Source organism: Gymnoscopelus braueri (genome assembly GCF_963280865.1).
Source record: "Gymnoscopelus braueri genome assembly, chromosome: 10".
Classification (NCBI taxonomy): Eukaryota; Metazoa; Chordata; class Actinopteri; order Myctophiformes; family Myctophidae; genus Gymnoscopelus; species Gymnoscopelus braueri.
In genome coordinates this window covers 18,074,025-18,096,653 of record NC_137611.1, presented here as the reverse complement: position 1 = coordinate 18,096,653, position 22,629 = coordinate 18,074,025, and the positions used below count along the sequence as shown (strand labels likewise).

Genomic DNA, 22,629 nt, shown 5'->3' with positions numbered 1-22,629 from the left:
TTTGAGCCGTCTGAAATCTCACCATCAGTATCTCCCGACCAATCAGGGAAATGTTATTTTATTTGAACTATACTGCTGTGTGTATTACTGGTGATAGATTGTACATTACACATGTGCCAATATTTATATTTATTCATTTATATTTACTGTGTTCCCTTTTTAAAACCGTTTTAATACCTACAAAAAAGAATAAAAAAGGAAAGAAAAAAGAAAAAGACCATTACAACATCGAAAGTAATCAACTAAACATACTATAAAAACTGGCCAAACATTGGCCAAATTGTCAAATAATAATAAGAAAGAAAATAGATGATTTGCGAGGCATTGTGAGCTTGTAGATCTGCTATTTTCACAATATTATCTGTGGAACCGAGTCAAACTAAATGTAATGCCTCAACTCCAACATTCCAAGTGAGTGCTTGTCAGGGTGGGGGGGGGGGTCCCCAGTTCAAATATGATTATTTTGGGGGGTCACGGCCTGAAAAGGTTGAGAACCACTGATCTATAAAAGTGACAATACACAGGCCTGGGTACTGTACTGTAGGTCACCCCGGCTGTCAGAGATCAGCGCCCTTTCTAGTTAAGGTGACTCTCCACCAAACACACTACTTCAGACTACAAACTACAACAGACTTGCTGTCTGTTGGCAAAAGTTGGCATTTAGTTCAGCACAAACTGTTGGCCGATGTGCACATTATTGTGCGCATGCGTTAGGGCCGGCAGCGCTGGTCTGCAAGATCCTGCCAGTTTTGCCAGGTCTGCTTATTATCAGCGACTTTGGGCTTGTTTTCCTGTGAAGTCGCTTGTAAATATTCATAGTTGCGGGTTGCGTTTGTTTGGGCTTGTTTCTGAAGTGTAGTTGCTTATTTGGGCTTGCTTTCAAGATTATTTTTGAAAATAACTGATAATAGGGCTCCAGTGGTGAAACTGGTCGCTTCTTTTGGGCTTGTTTTCATAGACCTGGTTGCTTGTTTCACTCGGACTGTAATCTAGAAGTCCCGACCCGACGACACTGCGCTGTCTACAACAGGTTGTCGGCAGGAGACGCTTTCCAGCGCCTTCCGCGGCCGAGTTGGGCCGATATCAGTGCGGTGGAGAGCTGCCATTAGATCTCTGATGCATGTCCCTCTCTCTACTGCCTCTTTCTGTCTCTTTGTCCCTCTCATCTTGCATGTCTACCCCTTACTGCCAACTGGAATGCTCTGACACATTCATTTCTAAAGCTGGCAGATGGAAGAATGAGTGCAGGGTGAGGGAGAGAGAGAAGAGGGGTGGGTGAGCAGGTGTGAAGGAGATCTTTTGAAAGAGCATTGAGTGCTTTTGACTGAAAAAGGTGGTAGATCCGACAGTGATTCACAGTCGAACATTTTTATCCGTGAAAAATCTTTATTCGGCCTTTGCTGAGACCCACAACCTACTGAAAGGGAGCATGTGCAGAATGAAGCGGCACAAAACAACGCAAATTGAACAACAGCTAACATTTCTACAGAAAATAGGAATACGGCTATAAATGTCAGCAGGAATGATCAGACAGATAAATAGGTAGAGAATGAGAGTGTTATTGAATGGTGTTAAAGTTAGCCAGTTAGTCATTTTGTTTCAAACAGAAAAGTCACTAGTATATGAGGGACTCTTGTCAACCAACCCTACTATAGGGTTTAAGTGGTTAACCCATTAAAACCGAGAAAGCATCCGCGTCACTTTGGATTCAAGATATACAAGCTACGAGCTCGCACATCTGCCATTTTTGAACATTTTGGGAAAATGTTGAAAGTGTTTGAACATTTTTGAATAATTTTGAATTATGAAAACAGTTTGAGAACTACTGATTTAGAAGGCAGTCGTAGAATCAGCCTCAGGTCTTAAATGGGTTAAAATCTCAGACGAAACAGCTCGTGCTACAGTAGCAACGAGAGCCTCGTCACACACATAAGATTAGTCATCAGTTGCTCTTTTATAATCCCCACCAAGCCCCTCCCCCCTCTACTGATGAACGCCTTTATGCCACGAAAGCCGTCCTGTCATCCCGTGGTGCTTGACAACGTCTCCTCCTCACTGACATCTCCTCTGTTCCTCCCCCCCCCCCCCTCTCTGCCTCCCCTCCCTCCCTCCCCCCCTCCCTCCCTCCCTCCCTCCCCCCCTCCATCCACTAAGCCACTTTGAGAGCGCCGGCTCTTTTCTGTGAGTATGTGCTTAGGCGGAACGGGTCCTCCGCACTAATTGAAGTCAATGACACGAGCTGCAGGGGGCCCGTGAACAAATTGCATCTCCATGGAAACGCGCTTTCTGGCGATCTTGTCCATCGAAGTAGCCCGCAGCGGTACATCAGAATTACTGTACATTTTGCCGAGACTCTGATAGAAGAAGCGCAGCAAGGGGGGGGGGGGGGGGTCAGGAACATTAAGGAGAAGAAGATGAAGAGGAGAGGTATCATGTAAAAGGCGGCTTGTATAGTGTATTGCTGGGAACAAACTGAGGGGGGGCTGTTTGATATCAAGCAACACTTGGTGTGATAACACTGACAACACTGCCAAGAGTTAATTAACACTTTCATGAGATTTTGCAGTGTACCACCTTCCAATTCCCCTGTCTTAAGTTTGGGACACATTTCCCTACTTACTTCCTTGGGAGTTAGAGTTCTGATTACGTCTTATTCTATAATACATCCTATTTTATTTGTTGATTATCTTTTCGATTGTTGTCTAAATCTGCAAAGTAGCGAAAGGTATCAAATACATGTCGTCTTATAGTGGAGTAAAGTACAACATTTGACTCCAAAATGTTGCGCAGTACAGTAAGTAAAATTTAAATACTCAAGTAAGGTACAAATACCTCAAAACTGTGCGTAGTAAAGTAAATTCTCCATTATAGTTCAACAGTAGACATTTTGGAGGGCCTGGGTTCCAATCCCGGGTAGGACATAAAAGTTATGGATTGCAGCTGTGACCTCGACATCCTGTCATGGTTTTAGCAAAAAGGCTGACAAGGATTTATCATAAAACCCAGTATTATTGGCAGATCGTCTGTTAACCACTTAAACCCTCTACTAAGTGAAACGGACTTGAGTTAACTGTACTCTGACGAATTTTTTTCCGTATACACCAAATCTCTTCATCAATAATAGCCGATCTACAAGCTCAAAATGCGTTCCGCCCCGAAATAGGCATGGTGTGGTTCAAGAGGTTAAATGACGTCATTGGACTGTTAGGACTGAGAAAAACATAGCCAAATCAGTTTAGTGTACAAGATGGTTTATACACAAATATTACATTTGTCTGTCTCTCTCGCTCTTGCCAACCTCTCTCTCTCTCTCTTTCTCATTCAGTGGTCCATCTCCTAAAAATGTCTTTATTACAGCCGGTGAATTGCAGGTCTTTGCAGTCTCTCCATGGCCCATTGTGCAGCGCGGACGGCTCCTATCCTATTACAGCCCACACAAAAGACACAGATGCTGGGGCCTCTGCACTTCATCTATAAAATGACCGGTTTGTACCCTACTGCTGAGCTCCATCCGCTTTGGTGTGTGTGTGTGTGTGTGTGTGTGTGTGTGTGTGTGTGTGTGTGTGTGTGTGTGTGTGTGTGTGTGTGTGTGTGTGTGTGTGTGTGTGTGTGTGTGAGCGTGCGTGCGTGCGTGCGTGCGTGCGTGCGTGCGTGCGTGCGTGCGTGCGTGCGTGCGTGCGTGCGTGCGTGCGTGCGTGCGTGCGTGCGTGCGTGCGTGCGTGCGTGCGTGTTCCTTTGGGGGGGGGGCTATATTAGTGGATGGAAGTTTGTCTGTATTAGTGTGAGTAAAAAAAACTAAAACAGAACAAGATCACCAGTGATTTGGTTTTCTATGGTATAGCTGGTTGTTACGGGCTGCGTGTACGTCTATGTATGTATTTCAAAACACATGAGATGTCTTGTTTTGAGATGTTGTAGGGAGAGGGTGTTCCGCAAGGTTGCCATGGAAACAGCAGCCATCAACCCCTAGGCTATAATGAACTACTAAGATGGATCCACCCCCAATATACTGCGTGTTTTGGGTGGACCAAAAAAATCTTTGGAGAAAGAAGGGGCGGCAAAAATAACTAAAAAGTAAAAATAGGAGTGTGGTAATCTGCAGCAAGGAGGAAAAACGTATATTGAACCACATGAAATCCGGCGTCCCTATTCTGCAGCGAACATACCGCGAAAAGAGCAAATCTGTGAGCAACAGGGTGAGTTGTGAACTTGTAGATCAGCTATTTTCACAGAAGAGACTGGAGTAAATGGTAAAAAGGAGGGGGCCTAGTATAGACCCCCGGGGGACTCCAGTTAACAAAGTATATTGTGGTTATAAGTGGTTAATGTACATAAAACAAAATGATGATAGTGAAAGAAATACAGTATGTCTGGTTGATTGAGGGGGGGGGGGTGACGGGGTGACAAAGCATCACCTGTTCGGAGCATCAGTTTGTTAGAAAACGTTTTTGCCCTTAATATCTTCTGCCATCTTCCGCACAAACACGCACAGCACAGCACACACACACACACACACGCACACACACACGCACACGCTCATATCTTGACACAGCGGAAAAACAAAGCCACAAACAAACACAATGACAGAGCAGATACACTTTCATGCACAGACACTCTCACACAATCACACACACACATGGGCCTACACACTAACCTGTGCCTCTGTCACTCCTCGCCTAGTGGACCAGTTAAGAGTTTTAATGATCTCCCTTCTGAATCTATATCTTTGGTCCTGTGAACCTCCTGCCCATTTATCATAGCAGCACAGCAGCGCTTTTAGCCGAATCTTGACGGCAAAGCTGCATGAGATGTCGCAGGGCTAATATCGAGATAGAGACAGAGAGAGAGAGAGACAGACAGACAGAGAGGGGGGTAGAGAGAGAGAGAGAGGCTATTCCGGACATGACGGATGACATGGAAGCAAAGTGGGTGATGAAACACATAACAAACATATCTAATATCTCAGAGAGAGCCGTGGGAAATATATATAGATGCCGAGGCTATGGTTGAAGTGCTACTTGGCGACACTGCGGCACTGTTGTTTCTGCACCCCCATCCTCCCCGAGGAGTTGTTTGGATAATCCTATGGAACAAAATGCTTCTGTCGTTGACTATAGGAGTGTGGGGGAGTGAACACCAAAAGAGGAAAGGAGTGGGATGGAAGGATGCGAAAGCAAAAACAGACAAGAAAATAAAAAGTACAAGAAAAACAGCAAGGAAGTGAAAGAGAGAAAGCAAAGCGAGGAAGAGTACAGGGGGAGGAAATGGCAGCTGCTTGTTGGGTTATTATGTGCCAGCCTGTGACATGCCCATGGTTTGTGACGGAGGGTCCCAGTGGAACGCACAGCGCTAAACCCGTCAGAGTGAAACTGTGTTTGACAGGAGCAAGACTGTACGAGAGAGGAGGGGGGACAACAAGACCTGCCATTACCTCTGCAGGGGGTCCACCGAGCCTGAGGAGACAGAGCTCGCAGAGAGGGGAAGACGCACATCCAAGACAGGCACAGATGGATTTAACACACAGTCACGCACACATACTGTACGCACACTATGCACATAATACACTCTTACAGCTAAAACACACATGCACACATGCACGCACGCACGCACGCACGCACGCACGCACGCACGCACGCACGCACGCACGCACGCACGCACGCACGCACACAAGTCTGTCTAAACTGTAGGCTCTGCAGGAACACGGTGGCAGGTTGACCATCAGGGTGTCCCCGAGACAGTAGACAGCTTGCCAACTCATTGTGACCTGATCTTTATTCAGTTATGGTAATGCAGTGTCACATAGGTATATCATATCACGATACTCTGAGAGTCCCTGGGGAGGAAGGGGGGTGTAAGCTGAGAGTCAGTCTACAATCTACATACTGTACGTACTCACACTGCGGCCATTTTACCCTTACATCATACTCAGGGGTGGTAACCTCTCCTCTTCCAGTGGGACTGGGTGGAGCTTCCCACCTCAGGGTATCATGTAAGAGCATAAAGGCTACCGTGGTCAAAACCCACGGTGATTTGGATAGAACTTTGCCTGTTATGGATCTCTGTAAAAAAACACTAATCCTTGGTATGGTAATTAACCACTTTAGCCCTACATTTTTAACAAACCAAACCGTGTGTGAATTCAGCAAGTTGCGATTATTATAATAGTGGAGAGACCTCCTGCTTCATACATGGGGGTACTTCAGTTCATGCCTGTATGACCTGTGAAAGTTAGGTAAATGGACGACATGTTTCAGGTCACACACAGGAAGATCCATCATGGCTGGCACTATCGTCTGCAAGTGCATTCTAAAATGTCTGTAACTTTCAATATCTGGATGATGGGGTGACCCATGTTCCTGTTTATGTGTGTTCGTGCGTCTGGCTTTAGCTACTAGCTAATAAAAACATTGTTTCTCCTTGGTTTTATGGGTGGGGGACTGGGGTTGAGTTGAATGCTCACCAATAATCTTACAGGCTTTATTGTAAATTCCAGTCATGGTGTCAGATATTATTCACGTAACAAGCTGTCAGATATCAAGTTGCGGAGGACCCACTTACGTCTGTCAGTGGGTCAAAGACGTATAAGGTTTTCAAAGTAGCAAAAATAAAACAGCAATTAGAATTCCCTAAATGGGTTTTTTATGTTCATTGGAGTGTCGTCTATATGGCCTTATAGTTGTTCTGTTTGAGAACAAGGCCAATAATTCTATTTTATTGTCATTCATATGAATGTACCCTATCAAAATGTCATCTGGTGTAACGCTAATGGTTTTTAAAAAAGTGCCCATTTTTCATAATCGCAAAGTTATATATATCTATGCTTGCTTATACTGCCAGAAATATTAGTACCCAGAAAATAATTTATTATAATTATTTTGAAGAGCACATACTATGGGTACAACTCAAAGGTTGTTGGTTTGTTAAAAAATATTCTGCCTTACACTGAGAAAACCAAAAAGCTCAAATCTATGCAAATATTATTTAACCTCATCCTTTGAGATTTGTTTTTGTCTCTCTCAGTCCACTAAAAAGTTATTATAGTTTAATATACAACATTGGTGTTACACTTAATGACAATATGACACACATCACTACACTCCATAAATAATGTGCTTCCTTCAGCAACAACAATAATAGCGGCTCTTTGAACTATTATTACTAGCAGTGTGTATTAGAGTCACAGTAAAAAGAGACAGACAGCACTCTCCAACTTGAGCTAAAAACCTTTGTTTGCCACTGCCTTTTCAATTGCATTTTTTTCAAATGTCCCGTTATAATGTGTTTATTTTCTCTGTGTCTTGAAGTCTTAATGCAAAATGTTTGATGTAAAGCACTTTGATTTGCCTTGTTGAAATGTGCTATAAAAATAAACTTGCCTTGCCTTGTAACGGGGGGAAAAAAACTCATTCTTGCCGTCAGCCAGTTCCCTGTTCTTTTTCAGTAGATAATAATTTGTGACCCATACAAATGGTCACGTGACACAAAAATAAGTCCCGACCCATTGTTTGGGAAGCACCTACCCTTTTCATTTAGGCAGTGTGGCTTGAACAACAACACTTGGCAACAGTATCACTGACTGACCACATTATGGTCATTTTGTAACTTTTGTTGCTACTAGTGTTAATGCAGCATTAGAAGCTGTTCAGCCTTGCGTAGTCAGACAACAATTTTAAATTCCCATTTCTGATAAGCAGCAAGCTATGTATGCTTCGACTAATTGATTTACAGTAGGACAAATGTGCGTGACTGCAAAGACAAAACGGAGGTGGGGTGGAGGCGGGACATCCTTTTGACTAATTTTCAGCGTTTCCTTTGTATTGACTGTATGACTGTATTGACTGTATGATTGTAGGACTGTATACTTGTATGACTGTATGAATGTATGACTGTATTGACTGTATACTTGTCTATATGAATGTATGTATGGCTGTATGAATGTATACGAATGTATACGACTGTATGTCTGTATGTCTGTATGAATGTATGACTGTATTGACTGTATTGACTGTAATGAATGTATGAATGTATGACTGTATTGACTGTAATGAATGTATGAATGTATGACTGTATTGACTGTATGACGGAAGCATAAAAAAATTGTGTGAGTCAACAGTCTGACTCGAGAGACTAGAAGCTGTTATAAGATGCTTCTCAATATTCAAACCCTTTGGACAAATAAAGGTGTTTCATGAAAGATTTCCAATAATTTGGCTATTCTAGCTATTTCACGACTATTAAGTATATAGGGCTTAAGTGGTTATTAATGTGCACATTCATTGTGAGGTTGTGTTTTGAGTTTACGTACTATCAACTGAATTATTTAGGCCGTCAATTATTTTCTTTTCGGCAAGCTCGTACAAATTAGGTTTAATGCCACTGCTCCTGGGATGCGTGGATCGCCAAGATACTGCATGTTCCCCTTGCTTATACCAATATGCTGATTTGTTACTACAAAGATGTAGTGGCCTGCACCTTAGGCAGAGATATGATGACAATGTGTGCGCATACACATCTCTCTGCCTACGTGTGAATATACTGTAAGTGCTGCATGGTTGTGTATGAGTGTCCCGGTGAGTGGATAGTGTGTGTGTGTACATTTCCACCATACTCAATCGGCATTGGTATTCAGTGCACACACACACATAGGGGGACGCACAAGCGCACAAGCGCACACACACACACACACACACACACACACACACACACACACACACACACACAGACAACCCCTCCCACAATGCCATGAGTGCAAATCACAGATCAGTGAAGGCAGGCAGGCTGGGAGTGAGGGGGAGGCAGGGAGGGAGGGAGATAGGAGAAGCATGAGAGAGGAACGTAGAAACGAAGGGAGAGAGACGGAGAGAAAGAGGGAGAGAGAGAGAGATGGGGGGGGGCTATGTGACATGATTTACAATGAGATCATTAACCTTGAGAAACAGCCTGGCCTCTGTGCCATAAACACTGTCTCCTGGATGGACACCTCCGCAACAACAACAGTAACACTGACTGGGTATGCCCTGCCCTCGCAGACAGACATGCGCACGCACGGGTCTACACACACCCAAATACACACATACACACGCATACATCAACACACGTGCATGCACAGGCAAACACGTGCACACAGACGGACCTACACTGACAGAGGTGTGCGCATGCGAACGCACACAGTGGCCGTTACAGCCGAAAGGAGAATACAGATGCAGCATTGCATATAGCCATCACTGAATTTGAATGTGTGTGCGTGCGTGTGTATGTATGAGCAGAACGCATGTGTGAGCATGCATTTTAACCCATTAAGACCTGAGGCCGGTTCTAAAAACACCTTTTAAATCCTAATCTACGTTTTCTGAAAAACTGCAAAAAAGCTCAAAACGTGTCGCTTCGCGCCCCGTTTCGCGCCCCGTTTCGAGCTTGCAGATCTGCTACTTTTTATGCTTTTGTGCGCCGCTGTAGTATGATCAAGTAGGGCTTTAATTTATTTTATTTAAAAAACACGAATATGGAGATAAGGGGTTTCTGCCCGACAGCAACAACATATAGCAACAACTAAAATGACACAGATGCTTTCCCGGATTTAAAGAGGGGGAATACAGATCCACTAACCACACACACCTCTACTATTATGGATTGGATATTATGAACTGAGACACAATTGTCAGGATTATCACACCACCCTTATTTATTGGTTCATAACCTCAAATCTAGCCTATTACAAACCTTCAATATTTAAATCATAATCCTGTTTAACAAAGTAAGACAGTCATTTACAGATCATGCCAGAGAGTCACGCCTCCTCCTCTCTGCCAAACCCATCGATAAAAAGTCTTCTAAAGTCACAATTACTGGCAAACTGGTACACAGAAAAAGCAAACCATTCGTCATCTGGCACAAATGCTCATTGGATAAAGATTAAAAAAACAACAACAATAACAACAAAGCCCTTTTCAAAAGTGCATCATACAGTATATGACAGTCACGTTGCATTGGCTTTACATAGAATCTCTGTTTTATAGAACAGTAAAATAGAGAAATGTTTTTATGCATTATTTTTGGCAATATATTAGTCTCTCGTCATATTTAAATTTGTAACAAAAACAAACACAAAAAATAAAGAAATCATTGTAATAACAAAGTTTTCTCCCTCATGTCAGTTCTATTTAATAAATGTCAGTTAAATATTCTGGAAGAGATCTTGCCATACATAAGGTCTCTGTTCAGCAGCCAAGTATACCACTGTTAGTACAGTTTTTGAGTTTCAGTAAACATGACAATATGTTTGGGAGGTGTCACCAGCTCTAAGACACTCACGTAAAAAATAAAAATAAATGCATATTAACATTAAAACCCTTCAGACAAAGAAAGGTGTAGTTTTAAGTCAGTTTTATAAAAGGCTACACATTTAAATGTGTACATGAATTCTTAAGGTTGTGTTTTGGGTTCTATCAACAGATGTGTTGCAGTCACAAAATAAATGATTTAGGCTGACTACAATATGTAAAAAAAACAACAACAACATAGTCTTTCATCTGAAGTCTATCAATCTTCCTCCTAGTCCACAGAATGGACAGTGTGCATTCATGTCCAGCTCAAAGCCATAACACAGATCTATAAATATATAAAGCACAAAAACTCAGATATCAGATAAGTACTCTCTTTGTTTTGTCAGGAAAACCCATGCACAGATTGTGCTTGCATGCATAGAAAATATAATAGGGCCCAGAGACTGCAGTCTATTTATCCCTGCAATCGCCTGATACCCTGCTTTGAATTGATTGAAGCCCATTTTATAGACAACAAAAAATAAATGACGTGGGTGCTCAAAACGTGCACGCACAACACCTGCCTCTGCATTCACCTTGACATTTTCTGACCATCCTCTACATTAAAAATAAAAAAACGTGCTAGCTTATTTTTCTAATGCTACAGTCAAAGTTATAAGGTCCAGCTTTAACAGTATGTAGTGTATGCTCACAATTCGGTTTAAAATTAAGTACCAGTGTTTAAATCTTTCACTTTTTATGTAACCGTTTCCTTCGTCCTCCTCCGCTCAGAACGCTGTCCAGTGATCACGACTAATTTGATGTTACACACCTCATGAGCAAGTGGCTGAGGGAGGTATTTCTAAATGTCACAACCTTTCATTTTGTCTGCCGTATACAGTATACCCATCTAGGCTCCGAACTGAAGCTTACCCGCAACAGCAGGTGTAAAGGCTTGAACTCCACAAACTATCAAAACCACCAGGCTTCACACATTCATCCCCCGCTGCAGTAAGTAATACGTTTGTGAGATGACACGATAACATTAAAGCACCGACAGCGCCATGAATCCAGAATCCTACATCTTTGTTATTATGACAGACATTATATGTTCTACACAGCATCTAACATCTAAGCACTTTTCAAACAGGGACGCCGTAGTAGAAGATACCACAAGAGACTCGAGGATAAAGATTCAAACACTACATCTTCCTCTTTCTAATCCAAGACATGGACAGTCACGGACAGTCACTTCCGTCGTAGACCACCGGTTTCTCCACGCTCAGACGATAAAGCACTTTCTTTGAGATGAACCTGTTTAGCCGAGAAGAGGAAAAGCAAAGTGATTGTGCTGAAATAATCTACTGCAGGGGTCATCAAAGGGGTCAAAAGTTCAAGTGAGGGCAATGCAACACGGGCAGTACACAATGAAATAAAGAGGGGAACAGTACACATGGGTGTGCGTTATAGAGATGGGGAATCAGAATTCAATTACTACTATAATCGCACAATGAGATTCATTAGGTGTATAACAGTGTTGATTTTGACAGCAAATTCTGATTTAGTTTTAGTCGTAGTCTTTTGAATAAAATTCCATTCAGTTTTAGTGATATTTTAGTCAACTGAAATGTTTTAGTTTTATTTTAGTTTGACTCGACTAAACATCCTAAGATTTTAATCGACTAAATCTACAGTTTATTTAGTTGACTATAATGTATTTTAGCAGTGCCTTGATGGCGTCGTAATGGCTGCTTTTACACTTTGTTGCATGCTGAAAATATCCGATCTAGAAGCTCACAACGCGTCGCAGCACGATGCGTTGTGAGCTTGTAGATCTGCTATTTTCAGAGCACAACCAAGCATAAAATGACTTGTCTTTCAGTTCTACTGGATCTCTTCTCCACTAGTCCCTCCCTAACATTTTAGTCTAGTTTTTATTTGTTGACGAAATTGTCAATATATTTAGTCTTAGTTTTAGTCATCATAGCTTCGTTTTTATTTCGTTTTTATTTCGTTTTTGTCAGTGAAAAAAGGTAGTCGACGAACATTTTCCGTCCTAATTTCAGTCGACGAAATCAACACTAATGTATACTAGCGTGGAGAATTCAAGCGTGAGTATGTGTATGAGGGCAACAGGAGTCGTGAGTCGCGAGTTCGTGATGATGGCGCAGAGCAACTGACCTGGAGAAGGAGTTGTCGAAGACGAGCGCATATTCTCCAGGGTTTCTGACCTTCAGTTCACCCTGGATGGTCTCCTTGTGGGAGTTACAGCGGGTCAGTGGGATCAGGACCTGGAACAGACAGAGATATTGGGCCCTATTTAGACCATCTATGGAGCAAGGTGGTGGAAGGACTAAAGTGCATGGCGTAAGTGCCTTGGGGGCGTGTCCAACTTCAATTTTGCACATAATCTAGGCCCAAGTAAGGAGCAAAAGGGGGTGTATTTAGTCTATTAATTAATCATAGGTGTGTTTTCGGCATAACATCAACTAAACCAATGAGAGTGTCGTCTCCCATCCTCTGTAAGAGCGAGGTGTTCTGCCCCTTGCGTATTGCTATTTAAAAGATGGATTTAGCAAGTTGGAGGAGACGCAAAGGGTTTCGTGCTGAGGGAACGGATCTGCTCGTGCGCACAGTGAAAGCGTGCGGCCATCAACGGTAACAGCAGGAATCCGCCAAACCTCAGATGAGGCAGACGTGGCAGACACACACACACACACACACACACACACAAACAGGGCCAATTACAATACCCTGCCACGCATTGCTGCCGGCGGGGTAATTTGTCATTTTTAGCTGTTAATTGATATAAATCACTTGCTTATGCTGAAACACAACATACCTGGTCATATTTGTACCAGTTATATGCAAGCTTTGTGCAACAAATGATCTGTCATGCTGTTAAGGTGCCCCTATCTGGGTGATCCAAGGGGCTCCTGTGCCCCTTATTGAATCTGGATTCAAACCGTTTAACTGGTCTGGGAGCAGTGGGGGAAAGTAACTAAGTACATTTACTCAAGTACTGTACTAATTTTGAGATACTTTAACCTTACATTAGTATTTCCATTTTAAATACTTTATACTTCTACTCTACTACCTCGTAGAGGCAAATATTGCACTTTTTACAATTATTTGAATACTTTGTTACTAGTTACTTTGCATAGATTATCATTATAAAAAATACATTACCAATTAAGCTCTATTTATTCTTACAGTTTGCAGCCCCCTCCGTGGGTCATTCAAAGATAATCGCTCTTTGATGGAGGCTTAGTATGTAGCCTTCCCTGAATGAATGGCTTTACTTAAAAGTGTAACTTGCATTATAGATACAGCTCCCTTTCTATAAAATATGGATACGTACTGAATGTTGACATCTGGGGTTCTTGAATATTATGACAGGGCTCGGAAGTTGGAGTGGCCTTTTGGGGACCGGAGGGTTCCCGGTTCAATCCTCGACTCTTCCTGGCTTCGTGTTTAAGTGCCCTTGGGCAAGACACCGAACCCCTAACTGCTCCCAATGAGCAGATTTGTGCCTTGCATGGTGTTGTCAGTGTGTGAACGTGCGTGTGAATGGGTGAATGTAACGCACATTGTAAAGTGCTTTGTATAAAGGTGAACCCTTCACTGGAGTGAGATGGACTTGGGGTGGGATTGATGCACCACCAGACCACGTCATTTTATGCTCAGAAATATGCCTAATTTTCACATTCATGCAAACCGTAAAAGAGTGCTTGAAGTGGGAATGAATATAAAAGAGAAAAGAAAAAACAGGGCTTATCCATGTCTTGGGTTTGTGCAGTTCTTCAACGTCAGACATTTTCTAACTAGCCTAAGATATGATAGGTCAAAAATGTTCATATGTTCTATTTTGTTTTATTTCCACAACCAGAACCAGGTGGCGAAATCACAGTTTGAGCACTGAATACAGTGCTTGGCTGAAAGCGTACCTGCATAGAATTATTCTAGAATATAGAACTGTTTTGTCCACAGAGAACCTTACCTTTGCCTTTGTTTAAAGTACAGTACGTTGCCAGCTTTAGCCTGCTTAACAGAGAGACAGACAAGCATGCAAGTAGACGAGAACTTTGTTCATCTGTACAACTGTGTGTTTGCATGTGCATTTTTTTATCCTTTGTGCATCATATGCATCTATACTAGTGCCTGTACCGTGGCTTTGTGCGGGCATCACAATGCATCTGTACCAGTGCTGTACCTTGGCTTGCTCCAGCGGTATCCCTGTGTTCTCCCTGTAGACCACGCTGAAGGAGATGCTCTTGGGTTCAGAGGTGAACACCCAGGTGACCGTGGCGCCAGGGCTGGCCACAGAGATGAGGATGGTGCTGTAACAGCTGGACTTGATGAAGAGCTCCCGGGAGCCATCCCCGAACCCTGCGATGTCATCTACCGTGAAGGGGACCGAGAGGCTAGAATGGAGAGCAGGAAAAAAAACAGCGTAGTGAGTGGAGTTCAATGCAACTTAACCACTACGGTATATCGGCTTAAAGCTGCAATCCGTAACTTTTTTTGTGTGTGAAAAAGATGTAATTTCAACCGATCTGTAATGTTAATACTTTATAATTTAACTGTGGTCGTTGTAGTTATAGGTAGGTGCACTTCCATAACATTGTTTAGAAGGTGCTAAAATGATACTTTAAATGTTTGTGGATCAAACTCACGTCAGCTCTCCTGCCTTGAGCAGGCAGATCTCGGCGTCCTGAACCGCAGCACAGAGGTCCGGATCCTCGGCTTCCTCGGAGGTGGTGTCACCCGCGCTGGCACTGCTGTTTCTAAAGGGAGAGACGGAAACCAACAGGACTGACACAAAACTGACGGAGGGGAAAATGAATCCCTGCTCCTAAACACGTGAAAAACAGATGCGTGTGAAACTTACGTTTCAAAGCAGTGATGATTTTATTATTATTTTCACATGCTCCTTTCTTCTCTGTGCCAAATGTTTGGTGTTTAAGCATACAGTTGCATCTTGAACTACAATGACACAGTGGAGGTCAGTGGTTGAATGAAACTGCATCACTGGCTTCCTTCAAAAGGCCTGAAAACCCATCTTTCAGGAGGCAAAAGGTAAACGCACTTCTCCCATAGAAAGGTGTTGGGATTCACTCCTTTTTTTCTATTCTATACATACAGTTTAGTGTTTTTATATTTGTTGATGATATTGTATTTTTTGTGTTTTTTTAATGCTATGTTGATTAATTGAATACATAGGACCACAATGGAAACAAGTCCCCAGGACTTTTTTGTGTTATCCTTTTACCTCAAATGTCTGACTGTACCTCATGCAGTTTACATTTCTGTCTAATAAAGTATCAATCAATCAAGCAATCAATCAAACAGCCATAGGCTAATGATTTATTTTTTAGGACGCCGTTTAGTGGCCAAAGCATCTGTATTGAGATCCAGTCTGTATTTGTGCGTGGTGCTCACACATGTCATTTACAACCTCCTAAGCCAGGGTCTGCAACCCGCGGCTCTGGAGCCACATGTGGCTCTTTAGCCCCTGCCTATAGTGGCGCCATGTAGCTTTACAAAAAATACATGGAAATTAACAATCATATTTAATGAATGCTCATTAATGTGTATTTGTATTTAGTCATTTTGATAGGCTAATATAAACTTAATAGCCAGTGTTGACTTCATTATAAGGCTCAAATATATTTGCGGCTCCAGACATATTTTGTATTTATTGTTTTGGTCCAAAATTTCTCTTTTGACATTTACTGTAAGGTTGCTGACCCCTGTCCTAAGCTGTGCTTGTATTTTCCTGTAAGGAGAAAAAAAAAGGCTGTGTGAACTGTGAATGAGTACACAGGTGAATCTGCTCACGCAGTACTTACAGCGGTACTGCCCCCTGCTGTCCGTGTCCGGGGGAGCAGGCGGTGGAGAAGGAGAGGGAGTCGCTGTCATACACGCCGCTCACTTCCTCCTCGGTGATGATGTCGAACACACCGTCGTCTGGCTTGGGGCCTTCGTGTGCTCCTGGACATCGGGCAGAACGCCTGTTATTTTGTTGTGTGCGTGTTTTTTTGTGTGTGTGCGTATGAACAAAATGCCAGTATTACAAGGCTCCAGTGTGTGAATAAACCCCTGATGTTTGAGACGTCGGCCCGGTATTAATTCGCTTTTTAAGAGGCTCTTAGTTTTATATTTTACAAAAAGAAACCAGAGTTTCAGTCCAAAAACTTCTTTCACAATAAGCAGTCTTGGCAAAACTCACATGTACTGTATGTCACTACATCAGACATTGTACATGTAAGTGTGCAACCCAGGGACGTGGGTTGTGTGTGTGTGTGTGTGTGTGTGTGTGTGTGTGTGTGTGTGTGTGTGTGTGTGTGTGTGTGTGTGTGTGTGTGTGTGTGTGTGTGTGTGTGTGTGTGTGTGCGTGCGTGTTTGCGCGTGTGAGTAATCTTCCATGGATACACCCCATGCCGTGCCCTGACTGTCACCTGCATAGCTGGACACGGCTTTGCCAGGCTGGAGCAAATGGCCGAATGGGGCGCCTGGCGCATTAGCCGCTTCCTCCTGCGGATGGCGCTCTACCACTGCGCTGTGCTGAGTGTAGCAGTCTCGACAGCATCGCTCCCTGCTGCCGCCCTGGTGGGTGCTCACGGTGTTGCTGCAGCAGTAGTAGCAGAAGGGACGCCCACACAGCCTGGAAACAAACATAACAGATTCAGAAACATCTGGCTTGAGGTCTTGACTAAATATCATAAGATTTTAGTCGACTAAATCTACAGTTGATTTTGCCGACAAAAAATGCATTTTGCCGGGCCTTGATGGTGTCGTAATGGCTGATTTTACTCTTGGTTGCATGCTGAAAATAGCCAATCTACAAGCTCTTCTCCACTAATCCCTCCCTAATATTTTAGTCTAGTTTTTATTTGTTGACGAAATTAAAGGGATATTTCACTTTAAAAAAAAATAAACATTTAAAAAATATATAAAAAATAAATGAAAAAAGTAATGGAAAAATCACGGCCCCCTCACGCATTAGAGTGTCCTTCTAATGTGTGAGGGGGCCGTGATTTTGCCATAACTTTTTTCATTTTTTAAAAATATTTATTTTTAATGTTTATTTTATTTGAAAGTGAAATATCCCTTTAAGTACTTTTGACACTACATTTCTAGGAAGGGAAAAGGTACATTATGAATGAACCACTCAAGCCTTATTTTAAATATAGTGAAAATAGGAGATCTACAAGCTCACAACTGGTTGCAAAATGAAGCGTTGTGGGCTTGTAGATCTGCTATTTTCACTATTATTGGTATTATTTATTTATTTTGAAAGCTTAAATGTTGAAGCTATATTCACAGTGCATTAGCAGTTTCAAGTAACCATACTTGATAACACCTCTTAATAACATTGTGAGATGTGGCTTCATGAAATGTAGTTACTAGTAATACTATGTCCAGACAGTTTTAATAGCACATTGACAAAACACTAAATTTGATATTCTATTCAAAATATCTAGAATTCTAACTTGTTTCATGATTAGAGAACAATGATTAGAATTGTTCAGACATGTCTTTGAAATATATATTGATATCTTTTAACAAGTCTATGTTTCATGATTATTTCTTTCTCATTCATATAATCACAAACCAAGTAAATTGGCAGAAAATATATTGAAAGAAGCCGAGACAAATGCAAGTAATAATCACTTGTCATTGTTTTGCATTTTAGAATGGGTTAATGTCTGCATTAACCCATTCTAAAATGCAAAACAATACAAATTCTGTGTACGGGAAATATTTGTGCCTGTTTGATATACACTGTTTGATAAAAAACAACTGGCCTCTGCTTCAACCGTGGATTTACTGTATACGAAGCTGCGTGCCGGTATCGTGCACCGAAAATAGCCAATCTACAAGCTCACAACGCGTTGTGAGCTTGTAGATCTGTCATTTTTAGTGTGACACTGGCACGCACCAATGTAAATCAACCCCTGTATATTGTCCTGCATAGATAGGATGCTATAATGTGATTACAGAGCATTATTCAGATGTCCAGTCCTGTCATATTGACCATAATTCAACATGGCCGCCACTGCACAGGGTCACATGGTGCGTCTGACCTGCAGTTGTACTTGCGCAGCCACCAGCTGAACTGGCTGTGACAGCCCAGACAGTAGTTGACGTCCCTCTCCGTCTCCTCATCCCGTAGTTTCTGCTCAAACTCCAGAGCGTCTGTCTTCTGCCACAATACATCTTTCTCCCTGTAGAGGGCCCCATCGCACATTGTTATATCGTTCAAAATCATGACACACAGGAGATTACAGCACCTGAAGTGCATGGTATGGGTACGCATTTGAAACGGCATCCAAGCAAATATAACTCTGTCAACCTGGCAGTGACTTTGTACATAATTATTAATGTTTATACCAGTGGTTCTCAAAGTAGGGTGTGGCGACCCCCATGGGGTCCTTGAGGGGGTTCCAGGGGGTCCCTAGCCAAATCAGTTTAACCACTTTAACCTTATTTCATACTTCAGCTTATTTGAAAAATAGATGATCTACAAGGTCACAATGTGTAATGTGAGCTTGTAGGTCGGCTACTTTTGAAAATGTTTGAAGAATCTTAAAAAAAAATGTGGAAGAATTTAGAAAATACAAATCACAAATCTTCTCTTATGGGGGTCCCTGGCACAAAATCTTTTCAGCTGGGGATCCGCGACCAAATACACATCAGTTTGAGGTCCTTGACATGAAAATGTTTGAGAACCACTGGTCTATACAGTCCAGCTAGTAGAAGGCACACATTTTTTTAATCACGTCATAATTTCTACTAGGTGATCTTAAAGCCAATGTTTTTTTCCTGTGGTGACCAGGGTCACCTGTATTAGATCAGAGTAAAGCTAAGCTGAGGTACCAAGACAGTGGTGCAGTGGTTAAGATTAAACACTGTACGGTTGTGCCACTACATTGATGTGCCATCTGTCCATCTTAACGGGGCTACATGCTTCAAAATAATCCATTCGACGTCAGAACTTTTTTCGTTTGGCCTGTCCAAATAAACTTCTGACAGACATAACTCCTTCTGACGCCTTCTCCTTCTTTTCTTCGGAAAGGGAGGTGATATAACTACAAATTGACATCAGTTCCGAGCTTTAGAAAGGCGGTCTCAGAACTTTTCCTCTGAACCTGTGCACCTCCAGATCAAGTGCCCATTCACACTCCCTCTGAACTGTTACCTCTGAACGCCAGACCCCTTCCACTCAGTAATCTGATCGATGAATCTGTCCAGCAACAATGCAGCTGGCAGCTCACTCTGTCACCTTGAGACGCTGAAGCATTTGTGCACAACCAGCGTGGTGATTCTTAATACCTGGATATCATTCTGACTCGCTGGGGGAAATTCGTCACGGAGGTATAGAGGTTTTGCTATTTCTTGTGACAGTTTGTGTTTATGTACGGTCACTAGAGAGGGATTTCAGAGGCGTTCGTAGGGACTAGTTCCTCTACTCACTCCAGCCAACGTCTGCTCCAAACTGCTGCTTTCAATGCTGGCAGAATGAGGTCTGGGCTGAATGCGGAAACAAAAATAAATATATCACACCCACCCAACGTATGAACAATGATACTGTCCGAAGTCAGAACATGTAGGGGTGCAGGAGCGTCCAAAAAAAGAGTGACACCACACCACCCATCCGAAGCTCTGATTGACGTTATTTTGGAGTTATAACCTACCCTGTCCCACAAAGTTTGGGCATCGGATGGAGCATGTAGGCCCCTTAAGTTTCAAAACTATAAAAAGGTCAAAGTAAAACATACAAGTAAAATACTTCCTTCAAGGTATTACCAATGAAACTAATTAAGGTTGTGTTCCATTCTGGTCAAACAGAGTCAGGGTGCTGCTGTTGTGCATGTTGGCTCACTGGAAACACTCTGCTACACCAGTGGGTCTCAAAGTGTGGTCCATGTGGTTCCTTGAGGGCGTTCCAAATGAACCCTTCCAGGTGTTAGTGTACAAATGGAACCAAATGGGGTCCTTCAAATTAAAAAGTTTGAGAACCACACTAAATGGAACAGAGCCTTACATTGACAACACTTGTGAAGGAAGTAGAGAAGAGGCCAATTTCTTTCAGATATGGCCACAGTGCATATAGAGCCTATTGGAGCGAGTTTCTACCTGATGAGCTCTATGAGTCTTTCCTCCAGGTTGATCTTGGTGCGGTACAAGTCGTCCATCTCGGCGGCCGTCTTCATGTCGAATCTCTGTTTGTCCTGCGTGGCTCTCCGTAGACTCTCGCTCAGTTCGCGGCAGGCCATTTCTGCCACGGCCCGGCCCTCCTCAGACCTGAACAAAAAGGAAACCATGTATGCCTTTTAGCTACAGAAGCTTATCCTCATCATTTTGTTCGATTGTTTACTTTTGTTTGATCTCGCCCATGTTTTACTCTCTCGTCATTCTGGTGGTTTTAACTTAGTAAACTTTGTTAAAGAAAGGCGTAGTAAAAATAAATGTTATTATTTTTAGTATTATTTAATTCATTCGTAAAAATACGTTATTTGCAGGCCTACAGCTAAGCAAATAAGTCAACTATAACTACCATAAATCAGGTAGGATTAAATAGCTTTGTTAACTGGCTTCGCATGGCGCCATGTGATTATGAATGCAACGTTTCACCTGTATAAATTCCCCTTGAGCTCGTCGAGTTCCTCTTCCCTCTGCAGGATCAGACTGTCAGTCTGGACCATGTGGGCGTGTGTCTGCTCCATCTGCTGCCTGTACTGCCGAGCTTCAATCTGCAATTAGTGCAGCAAACAGTGTTGCCATGTCCGCTTATTAAAGCATTAGTAAATATTGGTAGTTGCGGGTTGCGTTTTTTTGGGCTTGATTCTTAAGTGTAGTGTAGTTGTAGTATTTTTTTTATTTAAACCAGTGGTTATCAAATATTTATAATATATATGGACCATGGACCCCCAAATTAATGTGTATTTGTCCCTAACCTCAAAGCATACTTATTTACACACACATTGACGGTGGGTGCTGGGCCAATAAAACTAATATGAAAGAGGTAGAGCCCGCACACCAATTTCAAGGCAAAGGATTTACTTTATTATTGCGACAACGTTTCGATCTCACAGGATCTTCTGATCTACTGACCTGATGAAGATCCTGTGAGATCAAAACGTTGTCGCAATGATAAAAGTAAATCCTTTTTCTGGAAATTGTTGTGCGGTCTTTACATGCTTTCACATTTGTCCATAACCCCCATCTGAAAATGTTTGGTGCCAGGGAGCCCCATATCAGATTTGTGTTGTTAGAATGTTTCAAATATTCGACATTTTATGTCTTTAAAATAGCAGATGTATACAGTATGTAGATTTTAAGTGCTCATGTGGACTCGTCGCTTCTTTTGGGCTTGTTTTCCTAGACCAGGTTGCCTATTTCTCTCACAAAATCTGGCAACACTGGCAGCAAAGCTGAGTACTGTTTGTCCAATTTTACATGAGATAATATGCACGTGACATGAGATTAGGATTAGGATTATTTATTTGCAAACTGGATTAGCATTTTCACATAATGTGATGGATACACAGCATTAGGGCTGCAACTATCGATTATTTTCTTAGCAATTATTGTATCGATTAACCAAATAATCAAGAAGTGCATCTACATTTTTACTTCTTATACATCATTGAATTGACGCAAAAACTTTTTTTTTTTGGTAATAATAAACTATATCAATTAGTTTGATTTAACTTTTTTTTATACTTGGTTGCACAACGGCTACACACATTGCGAGCTTGTAGATCTGCTATTTTTTACCACCTTTGAAAATCTTAATTATTTGATACAAAAAAATCACAATAATTACAATAGATTAAATCGATTAGTTTGTCTAACTGCTGCAGCCTTACACCGCATATCCATCACACAAGGCAGTCTGCAGTGCAGTGTCCAAGCTCCAGTTAGGGGTTTCACGCAGTGACTTGCTAAAGGGCACAGGGGCAGTGTTGGCCAACCTGCCACCCACACTGTAAAACTTTCCTTGAAAATACATCACGTGAAGTAAACGCTGAGACAACCATGAAACAATTTGCATTGTGACAGTGTGGCATGGGTTTTCAAAATGCAACATCTGGAAAAAGGTTATCCACTCACCTCCAGCTTGCTCTCCAGAACTACCTCCCTCTCCTGCTTAGCCCCCAGCTGTGACCTTACTCCCTGTAGCTCCTGGTTCAGTTCCTGAAGGAAGAGACACAAGGCCATTTTTGGTCAAATTATGGCTAAAGTTGTATTATGACTGAATTATATATTGTGATAAAAACTGAGACATATTTATACCTGCTTTGACAAAGTTATCAAATAAATGATAATGGACAATGCTGAATTAAAGTAAATTATC

The 22,629-nt window shown here is 42.2% G+C and overlaps 1 protein-coding gene across 1 annotated transcript in view; it reads right to left on the bottom strand.

The window, feature by feature from the left end:
• Positions 1-9,704: 9,704 nt before the first annotated feature.
• The window catches only part of fyco1b (FYVE and coiled-coil domain autophagy adaptor 1b), a 30,344-nt gene continuing 17,419 nt past the window's right edge, over positions 9,705-22,629 (bottom strand). Inside the window, exons 9-18 of the mRNA XM_080440125.1 lie at positions 22,386-22,469; positions 20,904-21,022; positions 20,406-20,573; positions 18,353-18,493; positions 16,724-16,929; positions 16,115-16,256; positions 14,939-15,049; positions 14,476-14,686; positions 12,444-12,553; positions 9,705-11,576 (exon numbers count right to left, since the gene is read on the bottom strand). Of these exons, the coding sequence (XP_080296251.1) occupies positions 11,501-11,576; positions 12,444-12,553; positions 14,476-14,686; positions 14,939-15,049; positions 16,115-16,256; positions 16,724-16,929; positions 18,353-18,493; positions 20,406-20,573; positions 20,904-21,022; positions 22,386-22,469 (1,368 nt within the window). The 3' untranslated portion in view covers positions 9,705-11,500. The remainder of the gene's footprint in view (positions 11,577-12,443; positions 12,554-14,475; positions 14,687-14,938; positions 15,050-16,114; positions 16,257-16,723; positions 16,930-18,352; positions 18,494-20,405; positions 20,574-20,903; positions 21,023-22,385; positions 22,470-22,629) is intronic.